This window comes from Kalmanozyma brasiliensis (assembly GCF_000497045.1).
Source record: "Kalmanozyma brasiliensis GHG001 unplaced genomic scaffold PSEUBRA_SCAF2, whole genome shotgun sequence".
NCBI classification, from domain to species: Eukaryota; Fungi; Basidiomycota; class Ustilaginomycetes; order Ustilaginales; genus Kalmanozyma; species Kalmanozyma brasiliensis.
This window is the reverse complement of record NW_015961959.1, coordinates 1,089,244-1,107,590: the sequence shown is the minus strand read 5'-3', so window position 1 is coordinate 1,107,590 and position 18,347 is coordinate 1,089,244. Positions and strand designations below refer to the sequence as shown.

Genomic DNA, 18,347 nt, shown 5'->3' with positions numbered 1-18,347 from the left:
TGCAACCACGGAACAAGCTCCTGGCAGATCTTGCGGTTCGAGGTGCGGGTCGGATCGAGCCAACCGAGCGCTTGCCGAGTGGGGAGGGCGGACCGGTGAGCCTGCCGAGGATTCATCGGATTTGACCCTGCCGCGGGCAAAACGGTGGAAGCGGCGGATTCTAGACGCCTGCCACCGGTCAAGTTTGGACCCTTCCCTTCGCTTGTCCTAACCATGGCCCCCACGCTCATCTCCGCGTTTCCATTTGTCCTCAGTCCCGCCTGCCTTACTGCATGATCTCGGCGGATATTGTGACCGACGCTCGACCAAGTACGCGTGCAGGCAAAGTTTCGCCGCCTTCCTGTGCTCTCCTTGTCGTTGACTGCGGATCATTCCGTCCATGAGACCACGCGGTTGCTCGAACAATGACTGTCATGCCCCCACTTGCCAGGCTGACTTGCAGACTTGCAATTGACCGGCGTTCTTTCCTGCCTGCCCATAACCAGAGACTAATTCCGATGAGACGATGTCGCTGCTGCGTTCATGGTTCGACGGATGTCTCCGCCTACACATCTGCTTTACGCTGGCCAAAATTGCGACGCCCCTCGGAAGATTTACTGTACGACTTATGCCGTGGTGAGAGCTCGTCGGGTTCATCCAATCGCGTCCGCCGCCGGGAAGCGATGCCGTTGGCTACGGCTGATCTTTCAAAGTCAGCGGCGAATTTGTGGTCAGCCTTCGTTGCCGTCCCTTCTTGCGACGTCAACCTCTCACTGGTCTTCGCTTCGCCCAAGGCTCGCTTGCCACACGATGCTGTCCCTTGCCAGCACAAGCTCGTTCCGCTTCTTTCCGCCTCTGCTCCGCGTCCGCTCGTCTCGCCCTCAACGATTTGTCAAGCTTGTCTTATTCCCCCGCACACCCCAAATTGGACTGCTTTGCGGAGAGAGGTGGTACGCATGCTGAGAGTCTGGGGAAAGGGGAAGACATGGACGGCCACACAGTTAGTTCCTGCGCGCATCTGCATCGACGATAGAACACAGTGGCTGCAGTCCACGATGCGAGCACCCCAACATCCGTAGCCCGTGAACATGAGCTTTCGGCCTCGCGTGCAGACTTTCTGCACTCATCGACCGTCCCTCGCTTCAGGCCCCTGCTCTCAGACCCACTCCGGCGCAGATGAAGACTCGTGGGTCAGCCCCTGTCTGCTCGATTTGATTTCGCCGACGCCCACTGTACCTCTGCCTTGTCGCCCCACGCCAAGTCGTGGCTCAGCTTGACCGGTCTGGTCTCGTCCCTTACAGACGACTGAGCGCTCCTGTCCTGCACGTCGGCAGACAGCACATGATGAACGCTGGAGCAATCGAAGGTGGGGTCCCCGTCTTTTGTCTCCTTGATGAAGCCAGCCGGTCTGCCATTCCCGCACAGATATATACTTGAGCCTGCCTCGGGCCTTGCCTCGCCCCCTTTCCTCTCACGATATTCCCTCCCCTCCTTCTTCACCATGTACATCCCTTCCAAGTTCGCTCACTTTTCTGAGACGCCCAGCTCGGCGCTCAACTGGCGTCTGGCTTTTGCCGTCGTCGGCATGGGTCTTCTCGGTGCCTCGCGTGGTATCGATGAAGGTCTCATCGGTGGCATGATCTCGCAAAAGACCTTCGAGAAGGACTTTGGCATCCCCGCCAAGAGCAACAAGGAGTCCAATGTCACCGCCATGGTTCAGCTCTTCTCGGTGCTCGGCGCTATTCTCGGCTACCCCATCTGCGAACGTCTTGGTCGTGTTCGCGGTGCTCAGATTGCTTGCGGTCTCGTGCTCCTCGGTAGCACCCTTTGGGCCGCCAGCAGCGGTCACTACGCCATGCTCCTCGTCGCTCGTGCCATCGCCGGTGTCGGCGTCGGTCTCACGCCTATCGTCGCCCCCATCTTCCTCGTCGAGGTCGCCCCTAAGCAGATCCGTGGTCTCTGCACCTCCGTCTACTCTTTCAATGTCTACCTTGGGTATGTACACCTCCTGACACCTCGCTCTCTCCTGAATGAGCCCAATTAACCCTCGTCTTCTTCCTCATCCTCTCAGTTTGCTCCTTGGCTACTGCACAAACCTCGGAGTCAAGGTTCATGTCAACGCCAAGACCAACGCCATCTGGCAGGTGCCTCTTTCCCTCAACTTTGCTCTGCACGCCGTTGTGCTGGTCTGCCTACTCTTCCTCAAGGAGTCGCCGCGATGGCTCATGATGAAGGGTCGCGTTGAAGACGCCTCGGCCTCGCTCGGATGGTACCGTGGCATGGCCCCTCGCGACCAGGCCTTTGTCGAGGAGTACGAGCTGATCGCCGACTCTGTTCGTCAGGAGAAGGAAGCTACCGACGGCCTTGGATTCATGGGCAAGGTCCGTGAGCTGTTCCTCAACAAGAACAACCAGTTCAAGCTGGTCCTTTGCGTCCTCATCCAGATCCTCGGTCAGTGGCAGGGACCCGGTGCGCTTTCGACCTACGCCAACCGCATCCTCACCCTCATCGGTGTTCACGACAGCAAGGGCTACGTCATGTCTGCTGGCTTTGGCGCCGTCAAGCTCGCGGCTGGTATCCTGTCTTCGTTCTTCCTGATCGACCTGTTCGGTCGTCGACGCACGCTTTGGGTCTCGACTCTCTTCCAGGGTCTCGCCATGCTCTACGTGGCCATCTACCTTGGCGTCTTCATCGACCACAAGCACGCGGCCAGCAAGCCCGCCTCGGAAGCCGCCATTGCAGGCATCTTCATTGCTGGTGCATCCTGGTCCGCAGGTGGAAATCTCGCTCAGTACCTGATCAACAGTGAGATCTTCAGCCTGGACGTGCGTGCACTCTCCGCATCGTTCGTGATGGCGTTCCACTTCCTGATGCAGTATTCGACGACCCGTGCTTTGCAGCCGATGCTCAACTCGGGTCTCAAGGGTGCGGGTACGTTCGCCATCTTTGCCGCCATGTCCCTCGTCGTTGCATTGCCTGTCTACCTGTTCTTGCTCCCCGAAACGTCGGGTCAGAGTCTGGAGAGAATTGACGAGCTGTTCGATCTGCCCTGGTACAAGATTGGGCGCGCCAGCAGGAGACCGGTGCGCGACGAGATGCCCAGCCACTCCATGCCCGCCGCCCTCGAGGGCCAGTGGCAAGGAGAGGGCATGCACATCTCGCACCCCATCGACGACAAGGAGAAGGACAAGACGGACACCTACGCTGCTAGTCAGCCTGCGTACAATGTTCGCGACGCCAAGTAGAGGCTTCGCGCTATGTAAAACGGATCGTTTCTGCGGTCCGTCCTCCCAGTCTCACGCTTCATCATATGTCTGTATTTGTATTCGCACAATGCTCATCCTTCTGGAACCATCATAGAATAATCGTGCATCAGGCGCTAATCTGAATGTGTTCGTTGGGAGCACACCGTGCTGAGAAGAGTCAGCCGTTGAGTCATAGGCAATGCCGGCACTGGCACTCGAGCCACGACAGCTGATCAGCGCTCCAACGTTATCCATAAGTCGCAGTAGTTCTGCAAGCTCCGCTATTGTTCGGGATACGGCGAGCGCAGATCAGGCACTTGATGTGCGCTGGGTGGGCAGAGATGGACAATGAGTGCTTGAGATCGCCTTGGACAGGGTGTCAGAAGCTGCGTGCCAAGCATCGAAGGAGTTGCAGGAATGAGACGGCCGACTAGCCGGCAGCAGAACGCGGAAGCAGCCTTTCCGAGCGACGCAGCGAAATGCGTTGCCGGTCAAGTGGTGCTCCGCTCCCCCAATCCTCCTCACCTGTTTGCGAGATCTGGATCCTGCTAGCCTAGCGCCTTGTCGAGATGTGGAAGTCGACATGCTGGAGCCGTCACGCTAGCTTCAGTGGTACTTCTGGGGCCGCAGCTCGGATAAGCAGGAAGCTGCTAGGCACTCGGCTCGATGCAGTATCAAAAGATTTAGGCGAGGGACATCTAAGGGAATGGGCAGTCCAGTATTTTGCCACAATGCCGGTCAAGAGGACGCACACGATCCTCCATCGGATCAGGTCTCTCCGAGGATCCATCGCATTTTCGGTATGGGTCCTTCCGTACATGGAGTCGGGGCGACACTGCGACTTTCATGGATTCGGACTGTATGGCGATGATCGATCTCGCCCGATCGCATCACAGCATGCATCTTGTGATGTGACAAGGTGAAAGCCTACGCTGTGACTGAATCGAAGAAGCGACGGACTCGATCCGACAAGGCTGCCCGGAAAAGACGGTGCCGAGTGGCAAAAGAGAGTTTGACAAGCCGGAGCGGCAGAATGGGCTCCGGCAGACCCTGGTTTTGGCGGAGCGTGTAGAGTGGGCTTGGCAGTCTTGCAAGCGAGGCACTTGGACTGTGCTGCTCCAGCGGCTGCTCTCGACTAGATTAGATTGATTTCTCGCTTGACAGGCTGGCGAATCAGATTGCAGCAGAGCCTAAGGGCTTATTCACGATCCAATAAGAGATGGAAGCGAGCTGCCTCCAATCAAAGGTCAGCTAGCGGTCGACTCGCATTGTTTTGAAGAGCTGCACTTGGCTTGGTGATTGGCGAGCTCATCCGTGTGTGAGATGACCATGGCTCGGATCACCATGTGCCGTTGCAAACCAATCTCTCCCCGCATGACCTTCGCTTGTGCCGAAATCTGACTGAGACGCGGGCGATCCGGCTTGTCAACGAATGTGGGCGTGGGAAGCGTTGGTCGCAAACACAATTCGGCTGGTACGCTGCCTGCACAGCGCGTTCCTGTTGCGTGGCGCTCTCTCTCTCTCTCCACATCAATTTGGGAAAAAGTGTTTCGTTGGCCCGCCAATATCTCGAATCCTTCCTTCGCTCAGCCCGCATTCATCGCTGATCGCTCATACCACCATCACCCTCGTCTCGCATCGAGTTGGCTACTCTGTTCGTTTGGGCCTCTGGCCTCTGCACCGCACAAATCTCTCGAGCCTCGTCGTCTTCGTCTTGCAAGCTCCTCGTCAAGCCCGGCCGAGCGACCTGGCGTCACTGCAAAGCCTATTGCGGGCTCGTCTCTCATCACCAAGTTGATCAACGCTCAAACTGCACGCTGCTCTCTCGCTGATCCCCTGGCGTAAGGATCAGCCATGGCGCCGCCCATGAAAGCGCAACTGCCCGACGAGATCGTCGATCATATCCTTCACCTAGCATGCACCCTGCCACCACTTCGCACCGACGACTTTCGAGAGCCATCCGACTTTGACGCCAATCGACTCAAGGCTCGCTCTTCAGCACCGCATCTTGATGTACGCACTACCCTCAAGCTGCTCCTTCTCTCACCGCAGCACTATCCGTACATTGCCTCCATCCTCTACAAGGGTCCTCGTCTCTCCGACCCCATCAGTCTTTCGCTCTTCGCGCGTACCCTCACTAACCGACCAGCCCTAGGACGACTCGTCAAGCATCTTTGGGTCGGCCACACGTATCAAGGGGAAGGAATTCCGCCCAACGCGCTCACTTTCGGTCTTGGCGGCTGTCATACCGCCTACAGCCTCAATGCTGATCTCGCTACCATCGACGACGTCAGAAAGTGCCTCGCGCAGGGCATTGCTCCATCTAATCTGCTGTCACCGGCCTTCGAGAAGAGGATAGCGCAATGGGCTGCTCAAAATGTACAGGCCAACAGTCGCACCATCGACCCCGCTCGTGCGCCCCGAGGCATTCACATTGACGCTCCCGGCTCCGGCGATCGAGACCATCGAGGCTGGAATTCGATCGGCGTCGACGAATGGGTCCTCCGACTCTGGGACGGCCGTGACCTCGTCAAACAGTTCAGGGAAGTGGCCAAACGCGCCTTCTTCCTCGAGCTCAAGCGTCTCTCGTTCAAGGCCTCCTCCAGCAGGTCCTCCTCTGCTTCGTCTTCCAGGTCTTCGTCGTCCCCCGCATCACCCCGCTCAGCATCTCCCTCCGCAGCACACAAATCGACTCGCTTCAACACAGCAAGCGCAGCCAGTCTTCTCGACACTGACATGGTCACCCCCTTCTCGGCTCAAGGCGCAGAGCACCGAATCCCTGGCACCGAACAAGATCCCCTCGACTGGGCCGATGCGACGCATGCACCTCAACCAAACACCTCCCGCACCATCGACAACGATGAGGCCATCTACTCCGAAGAGATGGACCTTGACGAGATTGACGCAGAACGTGATCGCTGCTTTGCGGAGATGGGCGTCCAGAAACCAGCATGGCGCTCTCAAAACTGGTCCGAGATTGCCAAGGTCGGCGATCAGAAGGTCGAATGGTGGGTGGTGTGGCTGCTCGCAAAGACACGCGCTCGTGCTCGCATCGTGGCCCGCCGCGTCTGGCAAGCAGATCACGCTCAAGACCCCAAGCTGCGCAGCTGGCGTGCTCTTCGCCCACGTCCAGAGCTGCACACCAAAAACCACTTCACACATCCTACCCTCTTTGCCCGCTCCGGTGCCAGTCATCTGCTCGTAGGTGGCGCTCCTCCTCCGACCAGGGACGAGCTCTACGGCGGCCGTCATGGCGATCTCGACGGCATGTCAGACTCGGACAGCGACTCCGAATCAGACGCCGACTCGTACACAGACGGAAGCGATTATGACTCGGAGATGGAAGCATCCACCTCTCGCATGGAGATGTCCATCGTACGCGAGCCTGCATCTTCTCAATCCCATCGTCACGGCACCGGTCGCGCCGCGACAGGCTCTTCCACCTTTGCTTTGCCCGAATTTGTCGAGCCAGAGCAGCAGAAGCCCGAAGATCCAGCCGACTTGTGGGGCGGCGACCATAACTTCGCCAACGGCAACGAAAGAGCCGGAGCAGGCAACAGCATTCTGGGTTCTCGTGGCGGGATGTTCGGCTTCGACTCGGCCCTTCGCACCGGTCTCCTCGATGAGCCCGACGCAGGACTCGACGATGGCACCGAGTTCGCCACATTGCAACGGGAGAAGCAGCGTCGACGCAACGACGAGGACCGCCTGCTGTCCGAGATGACGCTTGGCTCGATCCTGCAAAGCTTGCGAACTGTTATGATGCTGACACCGCGACTCAAGGACTTGGCTCTTGACGGTGTGCTGGAGCGTAGCATCGCTGGTCGTCGAGCCATGTGCAACATGGGCAAGCTGAAGAGCCTTTCCCTGGGTCCTCCGCCACCCTACTGGAGCTCGCCACTACTCTTCGGTCACCCTTTCAAGACCACACGCCGAGAGAAGTTGGCGTACCATCAAAGGATGCACGGTTCCAGCCACCCCGACTTTGGCCCAGACGATGGTCGCTCTCAAAGCATCTGGCCTTTGCCAGGCGTGCTCATGCCCTCGCCAGCATTCTCGACGTTGCGCACACTTCACATTTCGGGATGCATGCTCTTCCCTTCCGAGGCCAGAGCAGTTGGTGGCCTCGGTGGTCAATTGCCTAGTCTGCGTCACTTCCGCTGGTCTCTCTGGCAGCCACACGTCGATGGTCATCCTGTCGGCGTCGTCGAGACGCTGTGTGCCATCCTCGACATTCCCACGCCCGAAGAAGAAGCAGCGGCTGCCGCAGCCAGCTCTCGGGCAACTGCAATCGAAGGATCGAGTTCCGGCTTCCGCTTCGGGACATCCACTTCAAGCTCTGGCACGTACCGAGAGATCGGCGACCGAAAGAGACGCCGACGCCACGGAGACATTCGCCGTACGTCCAATCCGTTCAGCGCCAGTGCATCATCCATGACCGATTCAGTCTTATCTTCCTCGCTCGGAAGCAGCATTACCGCTGCTGGCGGATCCCACGAGGCCAGCATGTACGCTCTCGTGACGCGCAAACGCAAGCTTCGCTCTGTCTACGTGACGCTCCACCCCACGGATCAAGCCATCTTTGCACGCAAAGCGCCTGCAGCGCTGCGATACGACACGCGCCTCACCATGGAGACGGCCAAGTGCAAGAACGTCGAGGACAACCTCGAGGAGATGCAGCGCTGGTGGGAGTGGGAGAGCGGCATGCTTCATTTCAAGCCTACCGTGTCGAATCTGGACGCCATCACGCAGGCAGCTAAGAGGAAGCAGATAGCGGGGCCGCCGAGCTCGCTATCGGCACAAGAGCTCAACGCGGATCACAGTGGGATTCAGATGGATCTGAGGAGGGCGATGGATACCGAGTTGGAGCTCGAGCCGCGGGTCTGATCACTCCTAGTGCCGGATTCAGGTCAGTGTCACCGGCATATACCCAACAGGTGTGCAGTCTGTGCTGGTTATGCTCCTGAAAAGTGTCCAAGAGTGTGTTGCATCGTGTGAGAGCGACACGCCAGCAAAGTTAAGATGCAACGTAGCGCCCACCGCACCGGCCCTCTAGACGTTTGATCTGGCGGTCCAATTGCAAGTGCATGCGACACCGCCTGTCACAGTAGGCGCACAATGGACTATTGAGGCGGCGCTCGGGCTCTTTGTTCGTTGTATCGGTCGACGCCTGTACAGGGCCCGGCGGCATCACACAACGATAAGCAAAACAAAAGCGCTATCCCGGTCCGCCGGCAGCGAGCCCATTTTGGGGGATGGTACTGCATACGAAGTTGATTACTTTACGAGAGGCGAGCGGAGCAAGCGCTTGCGCCACCTGTACCAGTGTGTGTGCTGTCCAAAAGCGAGCGTCGAGAGCGTCTGTGTGTCGAACCGAGCTTGAGCTGTCGGCAGCGTTTGGCGCATGAATTCTCGGCAGCTCTTGTTGGACAGGCGGAAATTTTCAGCATTGTGTCCAGAAGCTACTGTATGCTCGTCAAACCTTGGAAACGTCCCAAGCGCCAAATGCTGACCCCAACTCAAAGGATTGGTGGTCTCTTGACGCAAGCTAGCTGCCCAAGCTTCGCTCATTCTGACTGCGCCGGATGAAAGCGAGCACGAACCCCTGCTCTGGTGGTGTTGTGCGGGCACAATGCTGTCAGAGTGCATCGCAAGTGGCTATTCCGAACAAAGAGCGCTAAAATAGGCGAGGTCACGGAGCCTTCTGTGCCGGTCAAATCAGCGACGAGCGATACAAAGATTCCGGCGGTACTCGCCCCACGATTGACAAGCCGACGATTCGATGCCAACCTTGCCGCCCCTGTCGTCTGACCTTCGTATGAAGCTCGCTTGCAGGAAGTTTGCGCTTGAGCTCTTATCTGTGCTTTTCGCTTGCACCTGATCTTCTTGCCGCTGGCAGACATCGCCTACGGCGGATCTAGAAGATGTAGGCATACCCCTTGCTTTGAGCATGATGACAATGCTTTGAGCGCTTCTCTATCATCTGTACATATATAGCAAGCTCGTGGCATACGATGGCCCCTCCCTTCGTCCCATCAACGCATCCCCTCTCCCGTCCCCTTAGACAGCATGAAGCTGCTCCCCTCCGTGCTCCTGCTGGCGGGCGTCGCCGTGTACGACACCTGCGCCCGTGGTCTCCAGCACGTCGGCAAGCTCCAGTCCGACTATGTCGATGCCCACTACCGAGCCGCCGACCGAGCCTCTCGCCTGCTCTCGGTCAAGCAGTCCAACTCGGCGGTCACCACCAACACGCACCTCAACAACAAGACGCAGCCCTTCTACGTCAACGGTACGGGCGTTCCTGACGTCGACTTTGACATTGGCGAGTCGTATGCTGGTCTGATGCCTATCAGCAAGGATGCGAACGAGACGCGCAAGTTGTACTTCTGGTACTTCCCGTCCAAGAACCCTGCTGCCACCAACGAGATCACCATCTGGATGAACGGTGGGCCGGGTTGCTCTTCGCTCGAGGGCCTGTCCCAGGAGAATGGCCCGTGGATCTGGCAGTATGGCACGTACAAGCCGCTACCCAACCCGTGGACGTGGCAGAACCTCACCAACATGGTCTGGGTCGAGCAGCCTGTCGGTACCGGCTTCTCGCAAGGCACGCCTAACATCACCACCGAAGCCGAGCTCGCAGACCAGTTCAAAGGCTTCTTCCGCAACTTTGTCGACACGTTTGATCTGCAGAACCGCAGCGTCTACATCACAGGTGAGTCCTACGCGGGTCAGTACGTCCCCAACATTGCGAGCAGCATGCTCGACGAGGAGAACAAGGAATACTTCAACGTCACAGGCATCATGATCTACGATCCCTCGATCAATGTCGATGCCATCACGGAGCAGGTGCCCACCGCAGCGTTCGTCGACTACTGGGGCGGTCTCTTCCCTTTCAACGACACGATCAAAGCTCAAATCAAGAGCATGGACGAAAAGTGTGGCTATACAAAGTATCTCAACGACAACCTCAACTTCCCACCCAAGGGAAAGTTCCCTCCTCCGCCAGAAGCAACCGACGGGTGCGACATCTTTGACTTTGTCTACAGCACGATTTTCGACCTCAATCCATGTTTCGACATCTACCAGGTCGCAACGACATGCCCGATCTTGTGGGATATCAATGGCGGACCAGGGAGTGGCGATTTTTTGCCGCCGGGGGCTTCACTGTACTTCAACCGAACCGATGTTAAGAAGGCCATCAATGCGCCACTCGACACGACCTGGCTCGAGTGTTCGGCGGGCAACGTGTTCAACACCAGCTCGGGGCTCGATCAGGGTGCTCAAGACGGACACTACTCCTCGACTACCGTTCTTCCTGGCGTGATCGATAGAGTGGAGCGCACCGTGATCGGCCATGGAATGCTCGACATGGTGCTCTTCATGAACGGCACGCTGCTTTCGATCCAAAACATGACGTGGGGTGGTCAACAGGGCTTCCAACAGGCCCCGACGGATCCGTTCTACGTTCCCTTCCACTCTGATCCTCAGCAGGGAACCGTTGCAGCTTCAGGGACGATGGGAGTCACCAGAACGGAGAGAAAGCTTTCGTTTGTGACTATCCAGCTTTCTGGACACATGGTGCCTCAATATCAGCCATCCGCGGCCTTCAGAATGCTCGAGTTCCTTCTCGGACGCGTAGATAGCCTCTCCAGCGAGCAGCCTTTCACCTTCTTCGACAACGGACTCGAGGCGGAGAACGGGATCTTCTCGGATCGACGTCGGGCAGTGGCTGAGGAGGAGTTGATGGCCAAGCAGCTGCAGTACAGAGGCTTGGCCCAGCCAGAGATCGCCCAGATCATCGCCGACTTCCCCTAGATAGACTGAGCGCCTTTAGATATGTAGATTCATGCTCTTCATGCAATTCGATGAATCTAGATGCGAACACCAAAGGTGAATGATTGCTCACGAGAGGGTGAGGAGGTCGTCGTCAAAAATCGACGGCGCAATTTGACAGCGTGACGAGAGAGTGTCCCGCACTCAGCCGCTTCCTTCGAAGAGTCACATTCATGGGCCAAGACCGCGCGACCTTCCATACATGTGCTCGTGAGGCAGGTGAGGTCCACATGAGCAAGGATAACAAGGAGTGCGAACGCCCAGACGGCGAGAGGAGAGCGATCTTTAGGTGGTCGATTTCAAGCCAAATCTATTCGAACGCCAGTTGCCAGCTTCCTCCAATCGCCGACCAAGACATTACAGAAGGTCGTTGACGAAGCGCTCGTTGCTAGAGACTTGACAGTAGCTTTGTACGGTGCGCGATTGGGTTCCGAGACGCAACGTGTTGTCGTGAATTTCGGGCACACCATCAACGCTGGCCAAGCCTTCCTGCGGTTCCCAACCTATGTCAGAGAAGTGTCCAGCATCAGCACAAGAGTGCCCGATGCTGTTGTCCGGACGGATGCCGAAGTCAAAGATGTCCACGCCTTGGCCTGCAACAGTCACAATTTGGTGGTCAGGCTACATTCAGTTTACCGGACCACAGCTCGATCCAACGCAGCCAAAGTGATGCTGAAGTGTGTCGGACGTGCGATGGACGGCTTCGACTCCGCGGCCAACTTCGAGTTCTTGGTCAATCAGCTCGTCAATCCAATCGAAGCTCTATCCTGCTACGACTCGAGCGTCAGCGCTGCCAGCCGGGCGGGCTACGTGACCCTCGCTTTGACCGGATTTGTCAGGCAGCCCACACCGCTCAGAGACGACACGCCAGACCATGTGATCGACCAACTTGTCGACGAGCTTCAACAAGGCATGCGGCGGATCGTCGCAAAGCAAGCCGAGCAAGTCTCGACCGCCATCGAAGCACAGCTGTGTCAATTCATCTCCGCCGCCATCGAATCATTTCGTCCAGCGAACAACCCGCCAAGGCTCGAGCTCTGTGGCTCCCCGGAGAACATTCTCTCGTGCTCCGATCCCTGTCTCCAGTCGCACCACTGCTGTTACTGCTCCTCGCATGTACCCCACGAGTACATGTACAGGACGTGTTGCGTATGGTGCAAGGTGCGACTTCACTTCCTCATCCCAACTTCGGAGAACGTCCTAGTCCAGCTCGACAAGAAGAGAGGCCGCCCAGAGGAATGGGACGAAGACGATCTCGCGGTGAAGGACTTCAAGCTTGAGCTGCCGCTACTCTGGCGGAGGGAGACAACAGAGGCTGATGTTAGGCAGGTCTTTGCAGGGCTAGGCCTCGATGTCACAGCCGTTTCGCGTTGTTCAGCCATTGCACGTCCTGAGCGTAAGCGCGTGCAGGCAAGGTACGTCGAAGACGCGATGTCTAAGCCCACGACGAGCGGCTCCTTGCCGGCCTTCATCAAGCAACTCCTTCCGAACGACTTTATCGAATCCCTTGTCTCGATGGCGCCCGCCGATCGCGTCGAAGTCCTTCTGCGAGTGTCTCTCGGCTCTTGTTGCCTCGAGGGACCTTGCCATCAAGTGGCAGGACAACGGCGACCCGAATTGGCGCCAGATTGGGACCGTCCAAATGTTCCCAAGTTCTTCAACGTCGCTAAAGGGCCGCATAGCCCGCTTCGCCCATTCCTCGTCATGTCCGGCGCTCTCATTCGACATGACATCTCGGACGAACACGCGGACCTTCGCAAGGCATTGGCCGCCGATCTTGGCGCCCTTCGCAGCGCTCTACAGCCCGTCGAAAAGTTCTTCGCCACCGGACAAAGCTCTGGACCCGCCACAGGTCGTATGGTTCAACGGATCCTTGACGCTTCATATGGCGAGGGTTTCCTCAAAGCGCTCGAGTCGGTTCGAAAGACGCTACTCAAGGACGTAGCCTGCACGTAGCCGGTGGAGATGGACACTGTTCTCCTCTAAGCCACCAAGCAGGTTCATCCACGACATCTCCTTTTTTCTGGCCCCAGCAAGAACGACGATGAATAAGAAGACGAGACGCAGCAAGAGTTGATCATCCGCTACAAAGCCGAAGAGACCAAAGTCCGTACGCTTGAAGAGTCCCATGAACTTGATTGCGAGAACGACAGAGAATGTGATAATGAGCGTGACCTTGTACGGAAGCGATAGAGACAGTGCTTAGCACTCAGAAATCGTGACGATCACTGAGAGGGTCCCGGATGCGGCTGTTGCGGTTGCCAGCAGCCATGTTGTCGTGGTTGGTGGGCCTGTCGTCGTAGTCGTAGCTGTCCTGCTTCGACGGAGCTCCGAAAGCCTCGGCCTCTCGTGCCCATCGGTCCTTCTTGTTGGACTTGTTCGAATTGGAGCGGCCCCACCTGCTGCCGCCATTGTTGGCGTCGTTTGCGTAGCTGAGCGAGCTTCTGGAGGAAGCCTTAGTGTCATTGCCAGCACCGATGCCGTAACGCTCTGCGTAGCGGCTGCCGAGGCTGCGTCTCGAGCTGGTGCGCGAGAGCGAGTTGTCATCACCACCACGTCCACCGTCGTCGATTACTGCGCCCGTCACGGGGTCACGCACGACGTTGCCAGCACGTCCCGCATTCTGCCTCCTCTCATCGGCGTAGGGGTCCTCGCGTTCCGCCCGCGGGCTGTCTTCGACGTTGTCCGCCCAGGGAGAGAGGAAATGGCTGCCGGCACGGATGTTGCCCGTCTTCCTCGCCGATGCAGGGTCACGGCGCGTTTCGCCAGTGAGAGGATCAACAATGACCTCCTGGTTCTGCCAGTCGGTCGCCGAGTCTCCGTACCTATCGGACCACCCATTTGCGGTGCGCTTGAGACGGTAGTCCTTGACCAAGCCGTACTTGACCGCCCACGAAGGCGAGTGTCGCGCGTTCTTGTTGTTTCGGATGTTCTGGATCCAGAAGTTGTGGAAATGACCAGGGATGTAGCCACAGATGGTGCAGAAGATGTTGATGATCAGATCAAGACCGACGCCGAAGCGGATGAGCACGGCTAGAGGTGGCAGAAGCCAACCGAACACCATGACTATGCCGTGAAAGGCGTGATGCCTCTTGATGGGGCCCTTGCTCTTGGACGGCGCCATCGTGGTCTGTAGGGTCAAGGATGGTCGTAAGTGGTGACAATGCGAGGGCACGCGAGACGAATGGAAGGACGACCAACGTGCGTGCTAAGCTCGTTGCAAGTTGTTGGTTGGTGGGAAGTGGGAGGTGCAGCCACGAGAATGAAGTCCCAACACAGAGAGGCTGACTTTGCTGACGCGGGACCGAATTCGGCGGTGCGGAGCAACTTGGCCGGCCAGAAGAGCGGGGGCAGTGAGGACCCTTGTTCTCTGGCACAGGGCGCGCTCTAAATTCCAATTTAGGGTCTCTGGCGAGGCTCGGTCCTTTTACAGCTGGGTTGCTACTCTTTGGGTCTAACACACCCCAAGCATGACATCGGGCAGATCTCACACCGATGGTAGTGACCGCTCCTCACCGCGAATTCGGAGCGACACTTCTTTTTTGCGGAGAAGTCCGTGCGAGCTTGTCGATTGAGTCTGGCCGTGGCCCCACTGTGCGGAGACAGCTTATCACTGACGAGGATCGAATTTTTTGAATTTTTCTTCGCCTCTGACGTCGACAGGCTCGTGGCCGTGCAGCTGCCTCCATGCGGTGCCCCCGTCAAATCCGTAGCCGCACCAATGAGAGCAAGCTTTGATCTCAATCGTCAAGACGCCGGACACGATACTGCCCCTTCATCGTCCTCACTCTTCAATACAATCGAGGCTATCTTGTGTGATTTAGATGGGTCCAGCATACCGCCTGCGAGTCTGGAGAACTTGAAGCGGCTTTGACGATCCCAAGCGGCAGGCCAGAGAGAGATGCGTGCACGCTCGGCAGGGGTCGTACAAGCTTCTTCTTATCGTTGTGGTTTGCAATTTGTTATCGTTTCGAGGTGTCGGAGCAACAACGCAAATTTTGCTCTCGTCCGCTCGGCTGACCTTCGTAGTGTGTTGCTTGTCGTGCAGCTCGCTTGCTGTGTCTGTACGAACCAACTTCGTGCCGCACGCTCGGGTAAAGCCAAGTCGATCCTCATCGCACGGGCTCTTCTTCCAGGCCTGCCTCTTCTGAACCACAGTCCCCGAGGCTGGCGACGATAGATCCTCTTCGTTTCGCTTGTCGTTTCCTTCCTATCCACCACCTTCCCCTAACATCCATCGTCAACGTCTTCCTTTCGTTCACAATGGCACCCACGCAATCCGAGCGTACCCCGCTGCTGGGCCAGCAGAGGTCCGGCTCTGTCTCGCGACACCGTCCCAGCTTTGCTGCCAGCATCGGTCGTCCTGACCTCACCGCCGAGGAAGAAGATGCCATCGCACAGGAGTCGGCCTTCAGCGCCATCCAGGGTGCTGCTCACGGCGTCGACCCCAACTCGTCGGCGTTCGTGCCCCTCGACCAGAGCCACTTCTCCGTCGCCGGCATCCCTGCTATCGCGGAGGAGCCCGAAGAGCCCGCTCTTCGTGCCGACATCTGGGTCATCATGGGCGCCATGTGGATCGGATCTTTTCTGGCCGCCCTTGATGGCACCATCGTAGCCACAATTCTGTCTGCTGTCGGCTCTGAGTTCCGCGTCAGTAAGGAGGTCGGCTGGCTGGGTACCAGCTACCTGCTCACCCAGACCGCCTTCCAGCCTCTCTACGGCCGAGCTTCCGACATCTTCGGCCGCAAGCCCGCTACCCTCTTCGCCTCGGCCATCTTCCTCATCGGTTCGCTCCTCTGCGGTCTCAGCCAGACCTTCTGGCAGCTTTGCGCCGCTCGTGCCATCGCCGGTATCGGTGGTGGTGGATTGACCACCATGGCTACCCTGGTCACGAGCGACCTTGTCAGCCTCAAGGCTCGAGGAACCTGGCAGGGTCTCGGAAACCTTGTTTACGCTACCGGTGCTGCTATGGGTGGTCCCCTCGGCGGTGCCCTTGCTGACGGCGGTCTCGGCTGGCGATGGGCCTTCCTGATCCAGGTGCCCCTCTGCGTCGTCCACTTTGTTGTCGTCTCGTGGAAGATCGACATCCCCGCTGGACCTGGTAGCATGATCGAGAAGATCAAGCGCATCGACGCTCTGGGCTCGCTCTCGCTCGTCACCTCGGTCACGCTCATCCTTGTCGGTCTCAGCCTGGGCGGCAACGAGCGCGAGTGGTCCGACTCGCTCGTGCTCGGCTCTCTTATCGGTGGTTTCGCCGTGCTGGTTGTCTTTGTGCTGATCGAGCGCTACGTCGCTCGCGAGCCGCTGATGCCCATGTCGGTGCTCTTCAACCGCACGCCTGGCTTTGTCGCTCTCGCCTGCTGGTTCATCACCATGTCTCAGTTCGGTATCATTTTCAACGTGCCCAACTACTTTGAGAATGTCGAGCAGACCGCCAAGTCGTACGCCGGTCTCCACCTCATCCCCAATGCCATTATTGCATCGTCCTGCAGTCTTGGTAGTGGTCTCATGATGGCTCGCACGGGCAGGTACCGCAAGATGCTGCTCCTCGGCGGATTCTTCGGCTTCCTGGGTCCGCTCATGATGTGCTTCTGGCACCGCGGCACGAGCGAGTTCTTCTACTGGGCTACCATGCCTTGGGGTGGTGCCGCTTACGGTTCCATCCTGACCATCACCTTGGTTGCTCTGATCGCTTCCGTCGACCCCAAGGACATGGCTGCCGCTACGGGTGTCACCTACCTCTTCCGCGCCACGGGCTCCGTCCTCGGTATCTCGCTGTCCAGCGCTATCCTGCAGAACAGCCTGCAGAAGAACCTCGAAAAGACCGACATCCCGCACAAGCTCATCCAGGCCATTCGTCAGGATGTCAGCACCATCAAGGAGCTCAGCAAGCCTCTGCGCCTGGCTGCTATCGGCGCGTACGAGCAGTCGATGCACACTGTCTTCATCGCCATCGCCGGTGCTGGTCTGCTGGCTTTCGTTGCTCTCTTCTTCATCGAGGAGAAGGACCTGCCCGGCAAGAAACCTGCCGCCCCGGCTGCTGCTCCCGCTCGTCGCTAGACCATCAAGGGTAGAAGGCTTCGGAGACTCACAAGCCCATACACTCACTAACTTATAGCTTACGCTCATCGTAGATAACAATCAATAGGTCGAACAATTCACACACACTTCCGAAGACCTACGCAAAGAGTAGATGCACATGGTTCGAAGGATCGATTGATGATTGCTATTGAGACATCGCTTCAATAGCTCACTCGAGCTGCTTATCGAGGAACTCCTTCCACTCCCCCTGACCAAACGAGGACGAGATGCTACCCTCCACAAGTCCGTTCCACAGACACGTCGGAGTGACGTGAATGCCATTCTGCCTTCCCAGCTTGACGCAATACTTCAGTTCGGGCACTACGGCACTGCCACCGTTGCCCTCCTTCTCGACCCTGATCAGGTTTTTGACCGACTGGCCCAGTGGTGTTCCCTGCAGATCCCTGTGCACGGCCTCCTGTTTGCGTTTTTTGGGGCCCTCTCCAACGGTCTCGATCGCCAATGTCGCTAGTTCGCCACGAATCTGGTCGGGAGCCTTGCCCCTCGCTGGCCCATCAAAGAATCGTTCCTGGTCCTTCATCAGCTCCAACGAGTAGAGCCAGAAGGCGTTGCGGTCGGGGATGGCCGTGACCGTCGGGTCCGTCAGCGCGATCTTGGCCACCGCCAACGCTGACTCGTGTAGCAGCGTGGACGACGAATGCCAAGGCTGCGGGTACGGTCGGATGACAATTCGGACCTTGTCCTTGTACTGAGCCGAGTCGCCGATGACCAACGGAAGCAGGTGCTCGTCGACCCCCTTGAGCTGTTTGGCGCTGAAGGGACAGAGGTAGTCAAGGAACAATTCGAGCGTGTTCGGCGCCGTGAGCGACCCGATCGAGAGAGCTTGCAGTGAAGGTGGTAGCGCCATGGTTGCGAATTGCTCGTACTGCGATCCGAGTCCAATGGAGTTGGTGAATGGGCAAGGTATGAGCTGCGCCGCAGATGGTGGACAACTTTTAGCTTCTCGCCTCCACTCCGCACGGTCCGGTCTGAGCCTTGATGCTTATCGCCTTCCGTTGACGTGATTCGCAGCTTTGCTTGCCCCATTTCTTGGCTTGAAATGTGAGATCTCGTAACCTTGGACGGCCGGTCTGGAAATTCCTACGCCCGTGCACCGGTGAGGTCAAGTCTCGGCAATGCAGAGCTCTGGTGGAAGAAAGTTTGTGAATGACGAGACCGCCTGTACCACTCGCAGATCTTCGTTTGCAA

At 57.9% G+C, this 18,347-nt stretch overlaps 7 protein-coding genes across 7 annotated transcripts; 5 read left to right on the top strand and 2 right to left on the bottom strand.

Annotated features, from left to right (window-relative positions):
• Positions 1 to 1,480: 1,480 nt before the first annotated feature.
• On the top strand, positions 1,481 to 3,224 carry PSEUBRA_002953 (General substrate transporter; the record flags this gene model as incomplete). The annotated part of the gene is made up of 2 exons (XM_016437360.1): positions 1,481 to 1,974; positions 2,051 to 3,224. 2 exons carry the CDS (start codon positions 1,481 to 1,483, stop codon positions 3,222 to 3,224), a joined length of 1,668 nt encoding a protein of 555 aa, XP_016292825.1.
• A 1,854-nt stretch (positions 3,225 to 5,078) lies between these two features.
• Positions 5,079 to 8,111, top strand: PSEUBRA_002952 (uncharacterized protein; the record flags this gene model as incomplete). The annotated part of the gene is made up of 1 exon (XM_016437350.1): positions 5,079 to 8,111. One exon carries the CDS (start codon positions 5,079 to 5,081, stop codon positions 8,109 to 8,111), a length of 3,033 nt encoding a protein of 1,010 aa, XP_016292824.1.
• A 1,182-nt stretch (positions 8,112 to 9,293) lies between these two features.
• On the top strand, positions 9,294 to 11,039 carry PSEUBRA_002951 (Peptidase S10, serine carboxypeptidase; the record flags this gene model as incomplete). The annotated part of the gene is made up of 1 exon (XM_016437357.1): positions 9,294 to 11,039. The coding sequence occupies one exon, from the start codon at positions 9,294 to 9,296 to the stop codon at positions 11,037 to 11,039; it is 1,746 nt and encodes a 581-aa protein (XP_016292823.1).
• A 711-nt stretch (positions 11,040 to 11,750) lies between these two features.
• On the top strand, positions 11,751 to 13,013 carry PSEUBRA_002950 (uncharacterized protein; the record flags this gene model as incomplete). Its single annotated transcript, XM_059464936.1, has 1 exon — positions 11,751 to 13,013. One exon carries the CDS (start codon positions 11,751 to 11,753, stop codon positions 13,011 to 13,013), a length of 1,263 nt encoding a protein of 420 aa, XP_059321333.1.
• A 253-nt stretch (positions 13,014 to 13,266) lies between these two features.
• PSEUBRA_002949 (Proteolipid membrane potential modulator) lies at positions 13,267 to 14,181 on the bottom strand (the record flags this gene model as incomplete). The annotated part of the gene is made up of 1 exon (XM_016437339.1): positions 13,267 to 14,181. One exon carries the CDS (start codon positions 14,179 to 14,181, stop codon positions 13,267 to 13,269), a length of 915 nt encoding a protein of 304 aa, XP_016292822.1.
• A 1,139-nt stretch (positions 14,182 to 15,320) lies between these two features.
• PSEUBRA_002948 (Major facilitator superfamily) lies at positions 15,321 to 17,117 on the top strand (the record flags this gene model as incomplete). The annotated part of the gene is made up of 1 exon (XM_016437353.1): positions 15,321 to 17,117. The coding sequence occupies one exon, from the start codon at positions 15,321 to 15,323 to the stop codon at positions 17,115 to 17,117; it is 1,797 nt and encodes a 598-aa protein (XP_016292821.1).
• Positions 17,118 to 17,307: 190 nt separating this feature from the next.
• PSEUBRA_002947 (Thioredoxin-like fold) lies at positions 17,308 to 18,006 on the bottom strand (the record flags this gene model as incomplete). Its single annotated transcript, XM_016437337.1, has 1 exon — positions 17,308 to 18,006. The coding sequence occupies one exon, from the start codon at positions 18,004 to 18,006 to the stop codon at positions 17,308 to 17,310; it is 699 nt and encodes a 232-aa protein (XP_016292820.1).
• Positions 18,007 to 18,347: the final 341 nt, after the last annotated feature.